This window comes from Lutra lutra, chromosome 3 (assembly GCF_902655055.1).
Source record: "Lutra lutra chromosome 3, mLutLut1.2, whole genome shotgun sequence".
Taxonomy (NCBI): Eukaryota; Metazoa; Chordata; class Mammalia; order Carnivora; family Mustelidae; genus Lutra; species Lutra lutra.
This window is the reverse complement of record NC_062280.1, coordinates 126,618,902-126,642,459: the sequence shown is the minus strand read 5'-3', so window position 1 is coordinate 126,642,459 and position 23,558 is coordinate 126,618,902. Positions and strand designations below refer to the sequence as shown.

The window sequence follows — 23,558 nt, the reverse complement described above, 5'->3', positions numbered from 1 at the left end:
GCTCTCTGGCCAACCCCACGGCTCCGGATCCCGGTGGCTCGGGACTGAGTTGGGGAAGAGAGACCTGCAGGTTGGCCTTTCCCATGGATGCTTGGAGGTTTTGCTCCTTGAAACGATGAAGTTACTGAGTGCCTGCGCTTTACAGTGTGGCAGGGGAGGGCAGATGGCAGCACGGCTCCACTACGTTAATTTGGGTGCGGTTAAAACAAGAACCCACTGTGCAGACAGCAGCAGCTGTGCGGGGGTCTGGGAGTGGGTGCCGCAGGCCTGCTGCCCTGGGCAGGAGGCACAGAGCCCCAGGTGGAGCCCTTGGTCACATGCAGCAGGCTGGTCCCAACTCAGAGCTGCACACCATCTGATCCAGTTCGGTGTTGGCACCGGTGAAACTGGGAGATGTGGTGAGTGAGGCAAAGGAGGCCGTCCCTCCTGAGTGCATCTTCCCTCCCTGCTGAGGGGGAGAACCGAGCTTGGTGCGGTGCTCAGGTCACACTGGGTGGCCCTGTTTTTGTTTCAGGAAGTTAAAAGAGATTTCACCAACTTCAGTGAATGAACACTCAGGACAGGCTCCCAGCCTTTGGTGGTGGTTTTGTTTTTTTAAGTCTGGGGGCCCAAACTCTCCAATGGGCAGGACTCTGACCCTTGAGGACCATGGACGCGATGACAGGGTGTGGTCCCCGAGTTGCCACTTGAAAGCAGGACACAGATGCTACATCATGGGGCACCAGCCATGAGAACAGCTCTCAACTCCAATAGCAGACAGCAAGTGTCCGGCTTTGAGGTATCGACCCACAATTAACTCCTCCACCACTCCCCTCCTGATGCACTGGTCCATATCGCCCCTGCGGGGGTGGCAGGCTATACCAGGGTCCTGGGCACAGAGGAGGGCACTGAGTGAGCTGTCTTCAAAGATCACCTCTGCCTGCTGCAGGTTACCTGCGGGAGGGGCCCGGGTTCTCTACAGGCAGGAGGAAGCCAGCGCTGACCTCTTTTCCTACATGTGCCAGCGGGTGAGTCACTTCACTTTGGTGAAGTGGGGGTGCTGCCGGGCACCTTGTTTCCCTCGTGTGTAGGGGGAAGGGCAGTGGAAAGTAATGACTATAAAAGTGGAAGGCACAAGACACCCCGAAAGAAAAAAAAAACAGTTTGGGACAGGTGGACAAGGTTTGATAGGTTGATGACGATTAAGATCGTTAATCAAGGGGCGCCTGGGTGGCTCAGTGGGTTAAAGCCTCTGCCTTCGGCTCAGGTCATGATCCCAGGGTCCTGGGATCGAGCCCCACATCGGGCTCTCTGCTCAGCGGGGAGCCTGCTTCCTCCTCTCTCTCTGCCTGCCTCTCTGCCTACTTGTGATCTCTGTCTGTCAAATAAATAAATAAAATCTTTTAAAAAAAAGATCGTTAATCAACAAGTAGTCAGCATCAACCATCTGAAGGCGTGGGTGGTTCAGAGGGGAACCGTGGTGGTCCTATCATGTCCTGAAGTGACTTGACGTGATTTATCGCCTGTAAGAGGTCCCTTGTTCAGCAGCTGTTCCGGAGGGCGGGCTTGCTGGGGTCTCTGTAGAGTAGCTGTGTTTCCCACATGCCTGCAAAACCCGGGGGTCTCCCTTGGAACCCCAGGAAGGGGCAGGCCCACGTGGACACTGCAGGGTCAGCTGGCCAACCTGAGGTGGGGGGGGAGGGCAAGTGCTTTCATGTAGAAAGAGGTGTCCCGCCCGCATTTGGGGGAACTACTCAAGAGCTCCCCAGGGTCCTGTGTTCCCCCCACCCCAGGCCCCAGCCCCTTGGCTTGGGGAAAGAGCTCATGATAAGGAACTGCATGACAGTGGCCATTGTCACTGGAGAGACAGATCTGTGATGATCCAGATAAAACTGACAGGCTTTAGGACACATCATACTCTCTTTGGGGCAGAACCATAGATCTGTTTAGGTCTGATTTTGAAATTAGTGATGAGGGGACCGTACTCAGTTTTTTGTGTCCTTTTCCAGCCCTGTTCCTGCGGGAACATGCCCCAGCCCATGAAGATGACCTTGCCGAGCAGAGCCTCTGAGCTCTTCCCGATTACAGGGCAGGGCTGCTGGGGGTCTTTGCTAGAAGACAGCTGCAGGGCCCCTGGACCTGCTGGGTCTGGGGTGGGGGGTTCTTGGCGACCATCAGCTGACCCTGACACACGCAGAAAGGGAACGCAGCCTGCCAAACATCTCCCTGCCTGGGAGGATCCCCAGCCTCAATCTCCTGGCGCCCAAGAGGGCCAGGCTGACAGGTACATCAAGTGCGTATCACAGAAGGTCCCTCAAGTTCATTTTAATATGCTTCAAACACAAATATGCAACACAGAAACTGTAGGGGCCAGATAAATAAGGTGTGACCCCATTCCAATAATCACCAGGTGGGCCAGCCCGTCAGCCCCCTCCCCTCTGCGGACATCCCCCCCACCCTCACCCCGGAACCTCATCCAGTGTGTGGAGGGCGGGTGCAGGGCTCAGACATGTCTCCCAAACACTACGAAGAGGCTGGTGAGGTTTGGTGGGTCCTAGGCAGTGGGGAGGCTACAGCATCGGTCTGTGGAAACCACTCCAGCCCAGGAGGAGGACGGCCGGGAGATTTCCATGTTGAGAGAGGTCCGGGTCCTAATGGTGTGTGGGGCGGGGTGGGGGGCAGGGGTTGTGAGGATGGGACACAGCATCTGCCGTCCCCCCATGTTTGAGGATAGGAGCAACACGTGATGGGTGCCCACGACGAAGGAACAAAGCCAGGGCAATGTGGGAATTAGCTCAAGTACCAAAGGGCAGGGCTGGTGAGGGCAACAATTCGGTTCACCCAGTGAGGGGTTACTTAGTTCTAACATCACTATGACTTTGACTGCAATAGGCTAACACACGGTAGCACATTCTAACATAACACTGACTTCAGTATTGCTGTGTAACTGCGTTTAGCAGGTGTCCAAGTGGTTCCTCCCGGGCGGAGCCGAGCAACCGCCAAGCGACGTTTTCGAAGGCGGTGCCTGCTCATAGAATCAATAATTGTGTATTTAGTCAACGTGGCATGATCTACTCTAGTGGAATGCCCAACTCAACATCACAACACCATGCAGAGCTGCTAAAGGAAACGAGACATGTTTCTTCAGTGGGGATCTACTGTGTATGTCCCGAGGATGGGCAAAGACCCTTGGAGGTTTGCTAGAAATGAGATGTCCCTGAGGCCAGCAAGCCCAACCTTGACTCACACGAGGAACACAGACCGGGCCTGTCTTCCGGCGGGCTGCGTGCGAGCCGAGCAGGTGGGGCCCCAGGCAAGGTGGCCCCTCCTGTGGGGCCATTGCCTCCTGGCTCTGGGGCCCTGGCACACGGGGCATCCCTGCATGAGTCTGCTTGCCTCAGGCCGGCTCAGAGGCAGCCCTGTGCTCGGGACCATTCTGAGGGGCCGTCGGGAGAAAGTGCAGGGTCTTTGTCGCAAACCAGAAACAAAGGCATTGTTATCGTCACCATATCAACTGTTAAAACTACGTCTTTCTCTGTGTGTCATGCTCCTACCATACCACAGCACTACGGGGAGAGCGTTCGTTCACATTCTACGTCTACCTTTTCCAAGACAAATGCCAGTCCAGGAGTCAGGGACCGTCGGCTGGCCTTTCCGTCAGGGTCCTCTGTTGGGAAGAACCTCCTGGGCCTAACAAGGGACCTCTGTCGGCTGTGGTACTGCTTGGTCATCAGGCAGAAAATATGCCTGGCTTTTGCGGGAGGTCGTGTGATGGTCGAGCACAGCTTGGAACGGATCCCAGGATGGAAGGGTCGGTGTTCTGGAAGCCCCTGCTAGAACCCCTGAGCCATCTCAGAGTACAGTGATGGGGTTGGGTTATGGAACCAAACTGATGGGGGGCTGGTTGCCTATGAAATGGGGGCCTGCGGGTCATCTTATGGTGGGTTGAGAATCACATCGGAGCACCCCAGGGAGGTATCCCGGAGGACACTTTCCTACTCTGTGCTCTGTCCGAATACAGATCCTATCAGCAACTTCCCTTCTGGAGGATGGAGCACGGACGGTCTTGGCCAACTCCAAGGTCATCCTCACCCTCACTCCAGAAGGTCATGCTCCTCCATATTTTCCGGAGGGTGTAGTAGCTTCATGATGGATTCCAAGATGCCACTTAGGAAAAAAGCAAAACCTGTGTTTACAAGACTGGGTGATTCGCTGTCATGAGTATCATCGGCAAAACTGCTAAACCCTTCAGGGCTTCCTGCTGCTGTCCTTTAGGCACTCACGACAGGAGTATTAATAATTAAAACTCGCAAATGGAATAGTAGTGACCTCACATCATGTTGACTAAGAAGCAGACTGTTCCAAAGGCAGTTACCGTTCACAAATCGCTGGTGTTTGTGTTAGAGTACCACTTCGTGGTAGGCGGAAAGGCGCTTCTTCTTTGTATCTTTTTTTTTTTTCCTTTTTCTATTTTGGGTAGAAATATTCCTGGGAAGCTAGATAGAAATGCATTTTCATATCCCAATAATTCTTAGGCACAAGTTAGAAAACTGCTGACCTTCACCAAAATATGTCAGCATATCATGTTATAAAAAATGCAATTCAGAACCGCTGCATGTGTATATACGTGTATCTCAATATACACACAGATCGGTGCAGTACACATGATAATTCAATGTATATTCAAAACTGAGCTATTTGTAACTAACCTGAAATTTCTGCAGTGAGAGTTCATTGCTCGAGAACAGCTGGGAATTTCTTTCTTTTGGCTCTAACTACGGTCAAACGTTTGCACACCAGACACTACTGTTTACGCTTTCCTAAGTGCCAACACCAGGGCAATCTTATATGAGGATCAGAAGAGGACTTTGCTTAGGACGCAGCTGTGCAGCTACTGAGCATGCGCGCAGGGCCCGCCATGGGCGGGCCCCAGGTCATGACTCCCTTCGGGTGGAAGCTCGGGGTTCGCGGGAGCCACGGCTCCCGCAGGCTGCTTGGTGCGGCGTCATCTGGGCGTCGTGCTGACTCTGGCGGGAGAGGAGGGCCCGGAGGAGGAGCCACGGTAAACGGGGGACGTGGGGGAGAGTTTCACCGGGCTCGTTGGGTCCCCCGTTTGGAGCTTCCAAAGCAGCTCTTCGTTGGTTCGGCTCAATCTCTTCTTCTCCTGGGTTTCTTTCTCGACGTATTCCTGGAGATTAGCATTTTCCTCCGACAGTTGTCTGCGTGAGGAGAACAAGAAACAGTCAGGTAGCAATCCTGCCGCGGGGGCCGGGGGGGGGGGGCACTGATCGTGAGATTCACCAGGCCGGTGGGCTCAGGGCAAGGGAGGAGGCGGTAGGTACCTGCAGGAGGACGGGGACAAGTGGGACTGCGGTGACCAAGAGCCATGGGCCAAGCGTGGTTTCCACTTGTCCCAGGAACACATCTGCTCCCAATAGACTCCCTGTCCCTCTGCCCCATCAGGGGAGGCGCTAGCTGTCCACTGGACAGAGCAAATGCTGAAGGCAGAAGAGGAAAGTAGGGAGGTGGGGAGCTGGTGTGGGTGTGCCACCAGGAGGCTGGGAGAGAGTGGCAGTCAACACTGAGGACACTGAGGACAGCATGGGGACGGTGCCGTCGGCCTCAGGGCCCCTCCCGGCCTCCCTGCCCCTGGTTGGGGTCTCCATGATAGCACTGCCTTCCCTGGCTGCAAAGGCTGATCTGTGCACCTGCCTGCCTACTGGACCGGAAGCCCCCGGGGAGAGGGACCAGAGCTGCCTTCTTTGAATCCCCTGCATCCAGCCAGGTGTCTGGCACAGAATAGATGCTCAGTTGATGTTTGTTGAGAAAGGGATGTGCTAAATGAAAAACGAATCAAGGCATCCGTGCCGTCTGTCATGAAGTGTGAGTTGCTCGCTTTGTCATATTTTTTATAAATGACAGCATCTGTGAGGAACCGAGAGGGAGAAGCCCATATGTATTTTGCAGCTGCGTGGACTTAGCCCGGGCAGGCAGCTCACTTGGATCAAGCCTGGACTGGTACCCTTTGTGATTTCCTGGGGAGGCACAGTGGCTCAGGTAGAGCAGAGGCTCCAGCCCTCCTGCCAAAGTGGGGGGAAAGACCTGCTCCCCTTACATGGTCTCCCCTGTGACCCTCTAGGATGGGAATGGGCCGCCAACATCCCGAGTTCAGCTGTAGGGCAATGTGTGTGAATGTGTGTAAGCATATGCATGGGACCTGGGAGGGGGGTGCACATAAGAGCATGCGTGCATTCGAGGGAGCATGACCATGCAAGTCTGAGAGCATGCATGTGTGTGACAGGAAACACAAGGATGTGTGTGAGTGTGTGCACAAGTGTGTGCTTCCCCCAGTGACCCACGTGGATCCAATAAGGAGTACAGCTGAGGAGTGGGCCAGGGCTTGGGCACGGGGCTCGCAGAGAGGGCTCTGTCTTCCTGGACAAAATGCAGGCACACCTCATGGTACCAGGCTTCACTTTACTGAAACTTGGCAGACACTGTGTTTTTTTTCTAAGTTGAAGGTTTGTGGCAGCCCTCGGGACAGCATGGCTGTCAGCGCCAAGCTTCCAACAGCGCTGGCTCACTTCACGTCTCTGAGTCACATTTTGGTAATTGTTGCAATATTTCAAACTTTTTCATTCTTGTTATATGTGTTAGGCTGATCTGTGGTCAGTGGTCTTTGAGGTTCCTACTGTAATTGTTTTGGGGTGCCACAAACTGCACCTGTACAAGATCACAAACTTAACCAATGAATGTGTGTGTTCTGACCGCTCAGTCGACCAGGCTTTCCCCCGGCTCTCCCCTCTCCTTGAGTGTCGCCCTATTTCCCGAGACACAACAATATTGAAGTTAAGCCAGTAAGTAACCTGACAGTGGACTCTAAGGGTACAAGTAAAAGGAAGAGTGGCACATCTCTCCCTTTAAACCAGGGTTTTGTAAGGAAGGCACGTTGAGAGCGTTGATAGGCTGAGAGCTGGGGTCTCTTGTGCCAAACAGGCAGCCCAGTCGGGAGTGCAAAGGAAAGGTTCTTGAAGGGCATTAAAAGTGCTGCTTCAGTGAACACACAAATGATAAGAAAGTGAAACAGCCTTTCTGATGATATGGAGAAAGTTCGAGTGGTCTGGAGAGAAGAGCAAACCAGCCCCAACATTCCCTTAAGCCAAAGCCTGACCCGGAGCAAGGCCCTAGGTCTCTGTGATTCTGGGAGGGCCGAGAGAGGTGAGGAAGCTGTAGAGGAAAGTCTGAAGCTGCAGAGGCTGGTCCATGAGGTTGAAGGAAAGAACCAGCTCCGTAACAGAAAATACAACGTGAAGCAGCAAGAGCTGGGGGAGAAGCTGCACCAAGTTCTCCAGAAGGTCCAGCTATGATAACGATGAAAGCGGCTACACACCACAGCAGGTTTCCAGTGTAGACAAGACAGCCTTCTACTGGAAGAAGATGCCGTCAAGGACTTTCAGAGCTAGAGAGGAGAAGTCAATGCTGGCTCCACAGCTTCAGAGGACAGGCTGACTCTCACGTTAGGAGCTAACGCAGCTGGTGACTTTAGCTGAAGCCGGGGCTCACTGACCATTCCGAAAACCCTAGGGCCCTTCAGAATTACGCTCAACCTACTCTGCCTGTGCTGTAGAAATGGAACAATGAAGCCTGGATGACAGTACATCTGTTTACAACATGTGGAGCTCCCTGTTGAGAGCTACTGCTGAGAAAAACGATTCCTATCAGAATGCGACTGCTCACTGACAACGCAGCCAGTCATCCAAGAAGCTCTGACTGGGACGTACGAGATGAACGTTGTTATCATGCCCGCTGACACAACAGCCATCCTGCAGCCCCTGGATCATGGAGTACCTTTGACTTTCAAGTCTTATTCTCTAAGAAACACATTCTGTGAGCCTATAGCCATACACAGCGATTCCTCTGATGGATGTGGACAACTGAAACCTTCTGGAAAGGATTCACCATTCGAGATGCCATTAAAAACATTCATGATTGATGGGAAGAGGTCAAAATATCCACATTCACCAGAGCTTGGGAGAGGTTGGTTCCCACCGTCCTGGAGGACTTGGAGGGGTTCAGGGCATCCGCGGAGGCAGTCACCGCAGAGGTGGTGGAAACAGCAAGAGAACTGGAGTTAGAAGTGGGGCGGGAAGATGGGACCGCGCCACTGTCATCTTGTGATCCGACTTGGACGGACGAGGAGCTGCTCCTCGTGGATGAGCCAGGAAAGTGGATTCTTGAGCTGGAATCTGCTCCCGATGGAGATGCCGTGAAGACTGGTGCAGTGCCCACAAAGGATTTAGAATCTTACATCAACTTAGTGAGAAAGCAGCCGCAGGGTTTCAGAGATTGACCCCAGCTTGGAAAGAAGTTCTGCTGTGAGTTAAATGCTACCAAACAGCATCCCACGCTACAGAGGAATGGTTTGTGAAAGGAAGAGTCAGGCGATGTAGCAAACTTCACTGTTTTAAGAAATTGGCACAGACCACCCCCCTCAGCCTTGAGCAGCCCCCACTCCAATCAGTCAGCAGCCATCCTCAGTGAGCCGAGACCCTCCACCTGCAAAAAGGTGACAACTCGCTGGAAGTGTAGATGACGGCTTGCCTTTTTTAGCAATTAAGTATTTTTAAATGAAGGTGCGTCCATTGCTTCTTTAGACATAACAGTATTTCACACTTAGTAGACTCTAGGATTGTGTAAATGTGACTGTTCGCTGTACCGAGAAACCATTCATTTGGGGGTAAGTCATTGGATGGCTTCACTGCAATACTTGTTGACTGCGGTGGTCTGGAACCGGAACCCAGAAGCTTTGAAGCCTGTCTGGAAGCGGCAGCTGGCTGATCAAGCCCAGATTCTGCTTGACTTCACTCTGACAGCAGAGGGGAGGACGCCCACATCCTTCCTGGAAGGTTGCAGCCCCGCAGAGCAGGGGATGGAGACCGGAACGGGGTTACTCAGAACAGCTGCGTTCGGCTGCAGGCTTCACTGGCTTGGTCACTCCCTGCCGTCCTCACTGCCATGGCCAGGCTGCCCCAGGACCACCACTCGGCAACTGAGGGCTCCACCCTGCTCTGCGCCAGGGACCAAACGGAGTGTGGTTTCGGCTCATGTGGTTTTTCTCTTTCGTATGGGAACACCCATTGGGCAGCTCTCTCCAAACTCCCCAGAAATAACCCCTCCGCCTTTCAGCTGTACTGGAGGCCCCTGCCACACGCTTCTGCCAATTTTGCTCATTTCTCCCAAGGTGGTCCCCGCGGCGTGTTTCTTCTCGTCTTCCTATGCAACATGCCAAGAGCCTGTGTGGGGGGAAGCCTCCCAGCTCAGAGGAATGAGACGCAGCGGATGCCGGAATAAACACAGAGCCCTCCCAGGAGCTCAAGAGCAAAGCCACGTTGTAGGTGATACGCGCTTCGTTAAGCTCAGACACCCAGGCCCACCTACCTTGTGACAACGGTGTTCTGGTCAATCCTTGCTTTGAGGTCTTCATTCTGCTGCTGGAGAACTTGGATCTTTTCTTCTAGGATAATGTTCTTTTCTGCCTACAAAGAAAGCAGTGATAAGAGGTTCTCAGTGAGGCCACGACAAAGATAAAAGACCAGTGCCCTTGGCTTCTGACCTTTGGAGGATTATCAAGAATAGTGCTTTGTGGGGCACCTGGGTGGCTCGGTGGGTTGGGTGTCCAGCTCTTGATTTTGGCTCAGGTCATGATCTTGGGGTCATGAGATGGAGCCCCATGTCAGGCTCCCCGCTGAGCCAGCGTCTGCTTGCCCCTCCCCCTCTGCTCCTCCCCCTGCTCGCACGCTTGCTCTCTCAAATAAATAAATAAAATCTTCAAAAAAAAAAAAAAAAAAGGAGCAGTGCTTTGCAAACTGCAGTTTACAATGTATTAGTGGGTTGTAAAATCAAGTTAGAGAGATGTGAGTAGCATTTCTTCTTTAAGCAAAATAAAACAGAAAATATCAGAGTGCACTGTATATAGTAAAAGTATTTCTTATTCATATTTTAGCTATACATGTTTTTTCATATATGTGTGTGTGTATCCATCAGGTTCCTGTGTAGAATACATTTTTTTAGAGATTTTATTTATTTGAAAAAAAGAGTGAGTGAGAGAGCACAAGTAGGGGGAGTGGCAGGCAGAGGGAAAGGGAAAAGCAGACTCCCCACTGAGCAGGGTGCCGGATTTGGGCCTCAATCTCAGAACCCTGGGATCATGACCTGAGCCGAAAGCAGACACTTAACTGACTAAGCCACCCAGGCGCCCCTAGAATATGTTTCTTACAGTGTGTGCTCCTGCGGTCAGAGACAAGCTGTCAGACGTAAGTGGACACCATCAGGACCTAGTGTGGCTGATGGTCCCTGATTCTTCCTGACAGTCAACTGCATAGCATCGGCCTCCCTGGCCCCGGCGTGTATGCTCGATAGGACATTCTGAATTAATGGAGGGATAGAAATATAAATAACATGGACACATTTTTTTCCTTCTGAGGGTATGGGCAGCCAGGAACCTGAAACCTGAGATGGCCTTGGTACATGATCCAAAAATAACATTTTCCATGGCTATTATTCTCCTGCAATTTATGCCTTTTTCTCTGTCTGTGTGTCCCTTAGGGCCTTGTGGAAGTACAGTTCCATTCTAAGATAAATTTGGAAATAAATAAATAATAAATAATTAATTTATTTTAAAGATTTTATTTATTTATTTATTTATTTATTAGAGAGAGAGAGAGAATGAGAGAGAGAGAGAGCATGAGAGGGGAGAGTTCAGAGGAAGAAGCAGACTCCCCACTGAGCAGGGAGCCTGGTACGGGACTTGATCCCAGGACTCTAGGATCATGACCTGAGCCGAAGGCAGTTGCTTAGCCAACTGAGCCACCCAGCCGCCCAGAAATAAATTATTTCTTGAAGAGAAAATGACAAATTCACGGTTGGGTCTTAATCTTTGAGGAGAATTGTCACCCTTCCAGGACAAGGACTAGGGGTCATAGCCAAAGGGCTGGGCTCTGTCCCACAAACTTCCCTACAGCCTTCATCTTTGCTCCCAGGAAATGGGAAGTGATTACACTGCTTCTTTCTTTATGCATAGAAAGGTTTCTAGAAGGAGAAGTCATGCATGGTTGCAGAATGCCTGGAACATGGCAAAAACCAGCCAAATAAGCCCTAAAGTTTGTGGGGGACTAGACCACTGAATGTGGATGGCTCAGCCTGGAGGAAGAGGGTCGTCGGTCCCTTTGTGGGCCTGGCTGGGAAGGACAGGGCTCGGACCTTGCTGGAAAACTCTGGGCTGTTGGGAGGCACCACAGGATCACCACAGCCCAGGATGCTGGTTACTGACAGCCATAGTGCTGTCTGCCCCCATCCTACCTGATAAGCACGTGCGGTATGAGACGTCTGCAAGGAGTGGGGGTGCTAGATTAAAAGGGGACATGACAACCGAATTCAACAGGTGCATCTAGACCGGCTCCAGGGTTGAGAAATCCAGCTTCAAGGGGTATTTCAGACACAAGCAGGGAACTTTACAAGGTAGATGAGATGATCTGTGACTGAGAGGGCAAGTAAGATCTGCTGGCTGGGAGAAAGCAGGATACAAAGTTCTCCCTGTGTGGGGCATGTCCATAGTACCAAGGAAAAGTTCTGGGAAGTACTAACAGCACTTGGAAATATATTCTAATTTTCTTGATTTTGTTTATCTTCTAATTTTCATAATGCATGTCTTTTCTTTTTATAGCATCAACTTATATTTAAATATAACAGTAAAAAAGGGGAAAAAAGGTCTGAGACCCTTAGGCCAACCTCCGCATCAAGATGGTGTCTCCTTGCAAGCTGGCTGCTCTGCTACCAACTTCGAATGACTTGTCTCCAGCTCTAGCCTTTGCACCACCCTTGTGCCTGCCAGGGAGGGGAGTGAGCTCAGGGGGGCTGCATTTCCCCAAAGAGGTGCCTTTGCTAGTTCTGCGGAAGCCAGCTTGAAGGGGAGGCAGAGGGTTATGAGACCAGGCACCGGGGCCTGGGCCTGGACTCCCACCCTCTGGGTGAGATGCGCCCTCTGCCTAGACCTCCATCTGCATCTGAATCTATGAAAGGAGCCTCTGAATGGTACCTGCTCCAGTGGATTGCTGTCTGGGATCAAAGAACAAAGACTTAAAGTGGTTTGCGCAGTGCCTGGCATACACCTCCGTGATGCTGCACTTACGCTGGCTTACCACCCGTCCCTCGCAGGGAGGAGGGAGGAAGCAGCAGTCCCCCAGGGGAGGAGGGATGGATGGGGGTGGCGGCAGCAGTTAGGGGGGCTGCCCAGTTGTGCAGTACAAGGCCACCTCGGATTCCTTATCAGAATTCCTCGCTTCCTAAGAAAGGTCTTGAGACTCAGCCATGGCATTTTCTGCTCAGGTGTAAGGGATGGACAGGGAAGGGCCCAGCCTCTGCAGACCGTGAGTGAGGATATCTGTGATGCCCACATGGCATACCACTCAGGTTACTGGGGCTCTCCCAAGGAGGCAGGCTGACTCACCAGTTTTTCCAGCTCAATAATCTTCTTTTCCTGCTGGTGTATTTGCTGATTCTTCATCTCCAATACCTGCTTCAGACTCTTCATGTCTTCTTCCAAGTGCTGATAGGGAGCCAATGCGATCTACAACAGCGGAGAACGAGAGCTATTTACCAGGGGGCCCAGCAAAAGCCCAGTATTCCCCAGTGCCATGAATTCAGCAAAATCTAGCCTTCTATAGCAAGCTTCCCGTTAGGCACTGGAGTTTGAATGTGAGCCCACTCACAGCCTTCCCTGATAAAGATGTTCACTGGTTTCCCACTGGAGATGCTAGGAGAAATCCAGCTCTCTGGGGAATGAGAGAGGTAAAGCCATCATCCACCAAAAAGTCTGGATTCGGGGAGGGCTGGATGTTACCAGCCCATCCCCCAATGGGAGCCCCTGGGGTCAAAAGACTAAATTCATCACTAGCTTTTAACATGGACCCAGACAGCTTGATTCGCCTGACAAGTTGTGATTTGCAGGTCTCCCCTGGGCCCACGCAGAGTGGGGGTGGGGGCATCCTTGCAGGGGACAGGAGCAAAGTAGTTGAAAAAGCAGAAAAGGCACTTTAGAAAAAGAAATGCTACAGTGAGGTTGCTGGGTATAATAACAAGAACGACAACAACAAAATATAGGACATTGAGTCAAGAGTTCCCAACAAACCACCTTTTTTCTTTTAAGTATAAATATTACATGGGATATACTTATACTAAAAAAATTCACCTCTTTATAACTCAAGTTTAACTGGGTGTCACACATTTTATCTGGCAACCGTCCATCAGTGGGAGGGAGTTTTGCCAGCTTTTCCGGAAATCACTCCACTCCCCCAACTAAGGCAGGTGTGAGTGGTGCCCCCTGTACCAGCGCAACCAAAGCTGGAGGGAGAATGGAGCGGAAGGGGGGGTCCCGGCTGGGGTGCAGAGCTCCCAGGAGCTCAGGGACAGCAGCTGGGGAGCAGTGTGCCATCTGGCAAAGATAACATGTCACTGGAGAAACCCACAGCTGTCTTCTGTGTCAGAAGAGACACAGACAAGGTACTGACAGGGACCTCTTCTGGCCGGCTGTCACTCCAGCCACAGATCCATACAGAGGTCCGGTCTCCAGGGGAGACCGCTGAGGGGACTCCTGGGGTGAGACCCCCCTGGGAGCCATGAGGCCTGGGGAGCATGACTACCTCCAACTGTTCTTCCGTGTTCTTCCTCAGAGCCTCCTCAAAGCGTCTGGCTCGGTCCCGCAGAGACTGGCTCTGGAAGGTCAGCGTGTCTACCTGGTCCTGCAGGGAATGACAAGAAACCCAGCTCAGTCCACCGCAGACACAGTGGCCTGGGCAGCTGTGAGGGGAGGGCTATCCGGCCTGGCGCACTCTTTTCAGGGTCAAGAGATCAGAGGCTGCTTGGATCGCCTGTCCCACGGGCATCACCAAGAGGGCATCATGTGGCATTGAGGCTGCACATGAAGCGTCCTGACCCTGGGGTGTGGGAGCACTCAGAGCAGGTGGCTCGACTTCAAGGTGCCTCCCAACATGAGTGTGCTGCCCTTCCTCTCCAAATCAGCAGCTTGCTGGAGGGAGGCATCGAAAACGTAATCCCTGACCTCACAGAGGCAGACTCCCAGCAGAGAGACGCATCTAGTCCCCCACTTGAGGACGAACAATCTATCCATCTCAAAGAAGAACTGTCCTCATTTATAAAGCATTGAACCAACCTTGACTTCCCTCTCTGCCTGAGACCCCTCCTCCCACCACCAGACACACTGATTTGGGGGTCAAGGATCGAGTCCTTCCAATTCCACCTGTTGAATGCCCATGGAGTCCATGAACTCTCCCGGTCCCTCTCCCTCTACCTCAAGTTTAGCCCCACTGCTGCCCTTTCCTGGACCTGGGTTATAACTCTTCTGCCCTCAGGGTGGAGGCAGGAGGACCTTTCTAAAGTGCAAACCCGAACCCGTCGCCCCCTCCATGGAAAACCCCATGGGCATCAAGATAAAGTGCATATTTAACACAATGTTCACATATCTCCTGATTGGCCTCTCTTGCCTCCCAGCTCCATTCTCACTGCAACCCCCGCCCACCTGACATTCCAGCTCTCTCACGAGCACTGCCTCCGCTGGCCAGCTCTCTGTCCTTCTCTGCTCACTTCTGGCCTCCCTCGTCCTTTCCGGGACTCTGGGCTGGACTGCATGTCCCTGGTGTGAGCCACCAGGGGAGCAGAGTCTTTTCTCCCGTGTAGACCATCTGCCCAGTCACACCAGCACTGATGGCCCCTGGCACACACCAGCCATGGGGCAGCTCTCTGTGTGCAGGCTGAGAACATGACGGTGAGTCCGAGGAGGAACCATTTCCTTCCCTGGCTGCTGGGGCAGGTGCAACTGCCCTCAGCCTCCCTGGCTACCCCAGCAACGCCTGATCACTGCCGGCCAGCAAAGGACTCCAGGCAGTGGGTTTTCTCGCAATGCTAGATGGTGCCTCGATTGCACAGAGTATCCCAAAGTTCTCCACCCCACGACACCGTTTCTGTGACATTAAAATGAAGGGACTTAGGGTCTCCAGGAACTCTTCTGACAACAGAAACGGCCTCACCCCCCTCATTTTAAGAGCGAGGTGTTGTAAATTATGTAATCCCACATAAAAACCCCGTCCTGGAGGAAGCCCTGGCTTGCCTGCTTTCTCCATCTCACCAGAGGACCCTGTTCTGCAAACCATCTTTGGCAGGTGCTTTTTCCTCTTTTTTCTTTTCCTTCTTTATTTCCTTTTTGTTTTGTTTTGTTTTTTTGTTTCCAGTTACTTCCGATTTCATTTTTAAGAAAAAGAAAAGCCCCCACAGTGTCATTAAACACAAAGGCTGGTAAAGGCTGGTGCATTAGGGCGACAGAGTTATCATGGGCAGTCTGCACACATGGGAGCTGGGGAATGTAGATCCCAGCCCAGTGCAACCCCGGGTGGGGTCTAGTACAGTCCCTGGGCGGTGCGGTCACCTTCTAGAACGGGACTCCACACGGCTGTACCACTACCTGGCTCCCACACCAGACTTGTCCACGCTGTCAAAACAATGAAAGACACATCTGGCCAACGCCCCCTGGGATGGGTCTAAAATGTCAAAGTGTGTTTTTTCTGCCTTATTCACCAGGACTCAAAATAGATCCACAGGCACACAATGGTGCCCCCCAGCAATCAGGCAGAAGAGACTGTTTTTCAGTTTGGGGTGGCTCCTTTGAGTCCAGTGGAGAGGCAGAAAGGCCCAGCTGGTGACCCAGCATAGCAAGGGCCACTCAGGAATTAACCAGTGGCGTGACAGTAACAGCAGTAAATGTAACAGTGCTGAAACTATTATGACAGCGACAGCAGCTCCTTACTAACATCTACTGTGAGCCAACCTAATGCTCTGCACTTTACATCTTTTATTTCCCTTAATCTGCTCACACCTTGAGGAATGTACTGTTAACGCCCCCATTTTACAGATGAGTAAAGCAAGGTTTACAGAGTTTATGTGACTGTCCATGATTTCAAAGCTACTAAGAGGAGGTACACTGGGCATTTAAACTCAAAGCTCACATCTCTTATCCCCAGACCTGTTTCCCTACCCACCAGGAGCCCAGAAAGTTTGACTTAAACAATCCCATCCTCTCTGTACCAAACAACCCAGATGAATTCTGCCCATGGAACGTTACAACCAAACTGTGTACAGGTCATGACAATTCAATGTTAGTGGCAGAGTGAAGACTCACATGTGATAGAAAACTCTCACTTCTTTTGGTTTTGGGACTGGAGGGGTTTGTTACATCATGGTGTGGTCCTGGTTTATGTCCTGGCGGGGAGTGCATCTGATGGTATGGGATGTGGGGCACACGAAGGCAGTTTGGGGTTAGGTGCTGCAGCTGAGCCATGTGAGGACTGCACAGGCATAGTGCAGAAGCATCAGCGGATGGATGGATGGAGAGGTAGGGGATTGGGGGGGGTTCACAGCAGGTGGTTGCCCATTTTAAAACTTCTGCATAGTACATTCAGTAGCTGTGACACTGGTTAGCTCCACAGTCCTGGGTTCTTTTCTTGGAGAGCAGGCTCTATGCAATGAACATTGCCAGGGGAAAGTATGCCCTCAAAGAAGCAAAATTCCTACCTTTGTCTTACAGTTTTAGTCATCACCTTCCATAATTTCCAGATGTGAGTGCTCCTAATATTTAACAAATAATCTTGTTATAATTGAGGCAGCCTTAGTTGGGAATGGAAGCCAGGCCACCGACCTTGCCCTTGCTTCCCAGGTGGCTCCGCCCTATGGGTGGGTGTGGCCTGGGTCTCCAGAAGGAAGGAGGGAGAAGCATGTGACTGGTGAGAGCAGTCATTCTCCCCATAGAGGTCAGAAGGAAGCCAGGCAGCTCCCTGGCCTCTGAGACCCACGTTTTCTGCAGGTGGGCAGTGGAAGGCAAAGAAGGTTCTTTTCATCTCACCCACCTCCAGGTGATTAAAGCCCCTTTTATAATTCCCAGAACATATGCTATGAATGACCCCTTTATTCCCCCTGCCTGGAATGTTCTCCTCCTCAAGTCCTCCCTTTCGTTTGGACACAGCTCAGGTGCCCCTCTGAGCATGGCAAGTGGGAAGCAGTGTCTTGGAACTCCTGTGTGCTCACTAATGGTATCATTCATGGGGTGTACGTCCGTGTTACCTTTTGTGTTGTCTGTCACTGTTCAGGTCACAGCTGTCTGAGCAGACAGTAACTTCTCAAAGAGCAGGGAGTCTGTCCCATTTACCTCTATAATCCAGCGCTTAGTATGGAATCCAATACACAGTAGATGCTGGGTCAATGTCGGCATTTATCTAGATATCAGAGTTAAGAGAATGAATATTAACCTGTAAGGACAGCCGCAGCTTTTCAAAATTTTCTTCCAATTCTTTCTTTTCAAGCTCATGGGTAGACATCAGTTCTGTAGAGAAGAGATCAGACAGTCAAGTTGGTCTTTTGAAAAGGATCAAACAAGACTCTGCCAGACTTAGGATGTAGGTAAATAAGGGACACTGGCCGATAGCTCCATACTTGGAAATCAAATGCAAAGACTAGGACAAAGAAGGAAAAGAAGGGAAAGAGGAAAGAAATGAGGGAGGGAAGCAGACAGAACACAATCATGTAGGGGCACCTTGGTGGCTCAGTAGGTTAAGCGTCCAACTCTTGATTCCCCCTCAGGTCATCATCTCAAGATCATGAGATCGAGACCCACACTGGGTTTTATGCTGAGCGTGGAGCCTGCTTAAAATTCTCTCTCTCCCTCCACCCCTTTCCCACTGCCTCTAAAAAAATAAATAATAATAAAAAAAAGCCACAATCATGCTCACGAGCACATGCACACCCATTCTTTCAACTGCTCTGCCACCACTCCGTATCTATCCATATCTACCTCTACAATACTTGTCATTCTCCAAGTTTTCCTCAGGTAGAACAGCTGAGTCATCAATATTAAATCACTCCCCTTTCCACCATGATGCAGCAATCTGGGGCTGAAGAAGGCGGCCTTCCAGGGAGCGTGTTGCTGTGAGCGGCCATGCTGCCAGCCTGGGCTTGCTGGGGAATAGCTGTGTGAAGGGGGCCAGGGCTGCATCTGCAAGGACACCTTGGTGGCCTCTGGGCCACACTTTGGAAACCACAGATCTCAAAGATTTGCTTGAGAAAAGAATTGATATTAAGACACTCGGACAGAAGGAAGGACTAATTGGACTGGTTCCTCTTGGAGAGTTGGGAACAATTCTATGCTGTGAAAAGTGTCATTCCAGTAGTAATTTGCAAGTTAGGCAGAAAGAGATGTCATGTAAGAGTTATTAGTGAATGGATTCTATTTTCCTCCAGATGGAAAGAGTCTTATTAGCTGGGTGAAGCACATCTCATTCTAGCTACACAAGCAATTTGTTTTCATCTCATAACTGCATGGAGGAAAGGTCCCATTAATCAGCCAGGATCACATGCTTAGAACAGGAGAGCACTGGAGGCCAGCAATTATCATTCTGGCTGGCATGAGCTGCAATTAGGAAAGACTTTGTGGTTTCCACTGACCCAAATCTTTTAAGTAAGGATGGCAAAAGTCTCTAAGAAATCCAGTTGTTTATAGCTGAAATTTACATTTGGGGGAAAAAAAAAAAAGCTTGTGCTGATTTCACTGACATAAAACCATGTAGGCTTCTGGTCCACTTGGCTCTGTCTACGTAATTAGTTTTAATAGTCATTGAAAGCATCGCCCTGATCATAGTAATAAATTTCTTATCTATCATTAAATATGCCTACGTTCCCTTAACATTTAAATGCCTTGGATGTGGTATCTAAGTGAGATTTCATTCACCAGAAAACTTTACCAGGTCTATTTTTATGAAAATACAGAAGCAAAAGGCAACAAACACTGTGGTTCATTGCACTATTTCCATTCATATTCCCTTTCCAGAGACCATTTTCCTACAGTGCAGTGATGGATTTTAGGACACTTTCAGATGATCCCAAAAAGAAAAAAGCTAGTACCTACTCTGGAGATGGTATAAACCATCACTAGTATCTATAATAAATTTCATTATTTTACAGTCATGACATTTTGTCCCATGCTTAATACTGTGCTCTAAGACAATGTTTCTCCAATTTGGCTGGATGTTAGAATCACCTTGGGAGATTTTAAAAATCCCGATGCCTAGCCTGCACCCCAAAGCAATTAAATTAGAATCTCTGCAGTGGGATTTACACATCAGTATTTAAAAAAAAAAAAAAAATCCCAGGTAGTTCCAATGTATAGCCAAGAGTGGGGATTGGTACTCTAAGTGGGAGACATGCTCTCAGGACATAGGTAATACATTTAAGTAGTTCTCAGGGAAGTACTCTTCCTTGCCTCCACCTGGACTTTTTCATGTACTAATAAATCCCAAAGATGGTGGGGCTGGTGCTTGAGGGAAGCAAAACATGAGTACTGATTGTCGCACAGTGGGCTTTGTGGTTTACAAAGAACATTTTAAAAGTGAATTTTAAAAAATCTGATGTTGGGCCACCAGGGTAGCGCAGTTGGTTAAGCATCTGACTTTTGGTTTTGGCTCAGGTCGTGCTCTCAGAGTTGTGAGATAGATCCCTGCATCAGGCTCCGTGCTTAGCGTGGAGTCTGCTTGAGATCTTCTCTCCCTCTCCCTCTGTCCCTCCCCCTCATGCTCTCTTTCTCTAAAATAAATAAATACATCTTTAAAAAAAAAACAAACAAACTCGATGTTAACTTTCAAACTCTTAAAAATCATTAATCTATTTATTGAATTTTATTGCTTTTAATATGCTTTAACAACCAGTTAACTAGGGAAAAAGGTGAGGTGGGGAGAGAAATTGAAAAATAAATCATATATACTAATGGAAATGCATGTCAAAGGTGTAAAAAAGCTTCTTTCACAAAGTAATAATCTTAGTAAGACATGGTAGATGTTGTTACTGTTGTCATGACCCACAAAAAACCTCTACATATTGAAAGATCATTCAAAGTTACAAAAAATGTAAAAAGAAAGATTTGGAACTCCATGGGGAATGTGGTGTCTGAGTATGAGGTATGGAGACCTAGATCCAGCTGGACTCTGCCATGGCCCTGAACACACCACAAGTGTGGGGAAAGCCCACCCATCTCAGGGTCGCCATTTTGTTTTAAAAGGCTACAAGACAAGGTAAAACCCAGGATTTCCAGGCCTACTTTGAAAGAGTGGTTCTCCAGCTTTGAAACCCATTAGAATGATCTCAGGAAGCCCACAGCAGCTACATGGGATTCCCAGGTGAGACCCAGGCTGGTGTCCGTCCCCTGGCAAAGCTCCTCGGGGTTCTCATATCCGGGCAAGTTTGACAGTAAATGCTTCTGAGGAGAGGAATAGTTACCTGGATGGATCCTGGATTTTTCATCTCTTCTTTCCATAAGAAGCAACACAAAAGACACACCAGGATGGAGAGGAAGGGAAAACGGGAAGAGGAGCAAGAGAGGAAGGGTGGCAGCAACGTCTTGGCTTGCACAGCCCACCATGAATGGACGCCCAGATCGAGGCTGGTAGCTACCTTGGACTTTGTGGTGGTGGTCATCCTGTAGGATTGCAATGGCTACCGTGTTGTTATTTTCCATCTCTAGGAGAGCAGCCTCATGGCTGGCTGTGAGATCTTCTACCTGGAGGAGAACACAGCTATGGTTACACACACAGATGGAGGAATGGGTGGCAGGAGTGTCCTCGCAGCTTGGAGAACGCAGCTGGTATTCAACTAGTAGAGCGATCTGTGACCAAAACGTCAAGGACAAGCCATTTCGCTGAGGTGACAGCCATCTTGGTCTTGCACCAAGGCAGGGGAGCCAGGATTTGGTGATGATGTGGTAGCCCCCTAAGTCAGGGGGAGGTTACAGGGAAGTCACTGCCTCAGCCCAGCTGTCTGTAAGAGGCTGGCAGCTCCCAGTGGGGGACAGCTGCCTGAGCCAGCTCTTCACTGCCCAAGGCCTGGCTTCTGGCCCACACCCTTCCCACTCCCATTCCTTCTCCCGAACCCATCATGGAGAAAATGGCAGATAAGGAAAAGAAGAGGGCCCTCTGCTGGATGATTGGTTCTCTGTTCCCCAGTGGCAGGTGGGAGCATCAGCACACAAGACAAATGGAGGGAACTAATGGTCATTAAGCCACCTGTTATTGGTTCCTGTGCTTAACTCTCACAGCGACATCACGAAGTAGGTATTTTTATGCCCATTTTATAGACAAGGAGACCGAGGCTTAGAGGGGTTTGAAATCTTTTGCCAAGAGCTTGTAATAGGCAGAGCTGCCCAACCTGCCTCGGTCTGTCTGACCCGGCTGGGGAAACTCTCTCAAACACACCGCTGTAGCCTACCCCAGCAAGACCCCCACCGGAGCTTCGGGATGCTCTCCCCAGCGCCAGGACAGGCCGGCAGATCTGTGTGCGCTCGGCACCCCTGCTTCACCGTAACCTTACCCTCCAGATCGCAATTTGGACTCCCTCCACCCCCTGCCGTGGCAATGTGGAACTCCACCTGTTTCTCTGGCTGAAGGCACATTTCTAGAATGTAATCACAGGCAGTGTGGCTGCTCCAGGATTTTTATTTTGACCCCTCCCGATCTCTGCAAGCCGCCCCACCCCCAGTGTGCTTACTGTTTTTGTTACTGTTGTGGCTGTTGCTTTAACCTCCAATGGCCGACTTTAAAGAGTAATTTCAACCCCCACCCCTGCCCTACAGTAGCAAACCAGAACAGCATTTTCCCAAATATTTTGTCAGTGAACCATTGTTAAAAAATACCACCGTACCTTGCACTGTGCATGGGCACACGCACAAAACCAAAGTTCCACGATACAGCCGGTTCCCTTCCTCCTTGAAATCACCTGGTCTTAAAATTTCTATCTCACTTTGTTTTTCAAAATGCCAGTTGCAAGCCATGAAATTTATTTCGCGGCCTACCAGTGTATCAAAGTCTGGCATTTGAGAAACACTGAACGAGGAAAAAGGCCCAGGGCCTGACGCTCTTGGATGGACAGGTGAGAACACATTGCTTCTGGCAGGTAATAGCCAGCCATCTCTTAGAGTCCTTCCTTTCTCTGGGGCTAAGTCACAGGCTGACCTTTGACTCGAAGGGAGGAAGGGCTCTCCAAGAAAGAATGCCCACTCGGGAAGTGGATGCATCAGAGTATTTTTATTTTAAAATGGGGAGGATTCCCATTCTGGATAGTGTAATTGCATAGGAGAATTTGTCAGACTTCTCTCTCCTATGGAAAATGAGAACTTTTCACTGGCAAAACCAACAATGAACTCTACCATGTGAGGAAAGCTGCCCAATCATATGCAAACGGAAGTGGTATGCAACGATTTGCTTTTATTTGCCGGTCACTCTTGATTAAACAATCTTTTACTTGAGGCTCAGAGCTATGAATGCACTCGGCAGAAAGGCTGATTACCACAGTACTTAATTGTCCAATTCCTGTTTATATGAGGTTTTCATAGCATCTTTGTCCCAAGCCTTTTAGTCTCCTGGAAAAATAAATCACTGATTTAAAAAAATGGAAATATCTTTTCTTTCTGCTTTATTACTGATGTCAGTTAAGCCCATAGGACACTGTAGAAACAATTAACTCCACATTATTTGGAGTTACATTACCCAGTTTGGAATAAAGAAACAACTTCCATCAGTTCTTGGTATGGTTCTAATTTATTAGGCTCTTATTTAAATTGCCATGGTTGGTTTCAGGAAAGACAAATGAATGCAAGGGCTACGTTCCAGAAGAGTCCCGCGTGCCCCCGGAACTGAATATGGCTCGACTGGCAATTCTACGTTATGTTTGTGGCTAAACACACGCCCCTCTGGTTTGTGTGAAGGCGGGTCTTTGACTTACTGGTGATAAAATACTGCCCCCAATACGTGAAGGGTGATGTAAGGGCATGAGCTCTCTGTTACGGCCTCTCGGAGGTGCTTTTATGAATGAAATACTAAGTCCCTAACTCGGAAAGGGCATATGCAAGGAATGGAATGCCCAGTACCGTTTCGAAGGTACTCCCAGTTTCGAAGGGAGCCAATAAGCCAAAATTTGGGCACAATAATCCTTACTCTTTAGTATTTAGTAATTTCAGTAAGTTCTATACATCTTTATGGTTTTTAAGGCATAGAGAAAAGAAGGGGCTGTCCACTCTTGGCATGCCCTTTCTCGTCATGGTATTAATCCCCACGACATTTCCCATGGCTCCTGGCTTCTTTCTGGAGCACGGGCTCCCCCTCCAAAGCGGCTAGTAAGGTCTCTCAGCCTGAGAAGACTGGAAACCTTCTGAAGGCAGGTGAAGAGATTCAGACAAGTTGAACCAAGGGAAATACAAGATCATTTTGGGCACACAGATCACCCAGTCAGAGGCAAAAGGCACTAAATTAGGTCAATCCACAGCAGACTTACGCTGGGTGAAGCGTACTTCTTTTCTGTCTAGAACCCTGGGAAGGGTCCCTTGAACCATACCTGGGCCACCTTCCTCCCTCCAGCAGGCAGAGGGAGCTGTGGGCTGTGCCACAGAAGAGGCTATCGATGTGCCCTTGGAAGAGCCCTGG

At 50.1% G+C, this 23,558-nt stretch overlaps 1 protein-coding gene across 3 annotated transcripts in view; it reads right to left on the bottom strand.

Annotated features, from left to right (window-relative positions):
• Positions 1-4,300: 4,300 nt before the first annotated feature.
• Positions 4,301-23,558, bottom strand: part of MTUS2 (microtubule associated scaffold protein 2) — a 589,185-nt gene continuing 569,927 nt past the window's right edge. For all 3 annotated transcript variants that reach the window (XM_047723045.1, XM_047723044.1, XM_047723046.1), the window contains 6 exons: positions 20,539-20,644; positions 17,349-17,422; positions 13,677-13,775; positions 12,485-12,604; positions 9,418-9,515; positions 4,301-5,198 (listed from right to left, as the gene is read on the bottom strand). In XM_047723045.1, the coding sequence (XP_047579001.1) occupies positions 4,985-5,198; positions 9,418-9,515; positions 12,485-12,604; positions 13,677-13,775; positions 17,349-17,422; positions 20,539-20,644 (711 nt within the window). In that variant the 3' untranslated portion in view covers positions 4,301-4,984. The remainder of the gene's footprint in view (positions 5,199-9,417; positions 9,516-12,484; positions 12,605-13,676; positions 13,776-17,348; positions 17,423-20,538; positions 20,645-23,558) is intronic.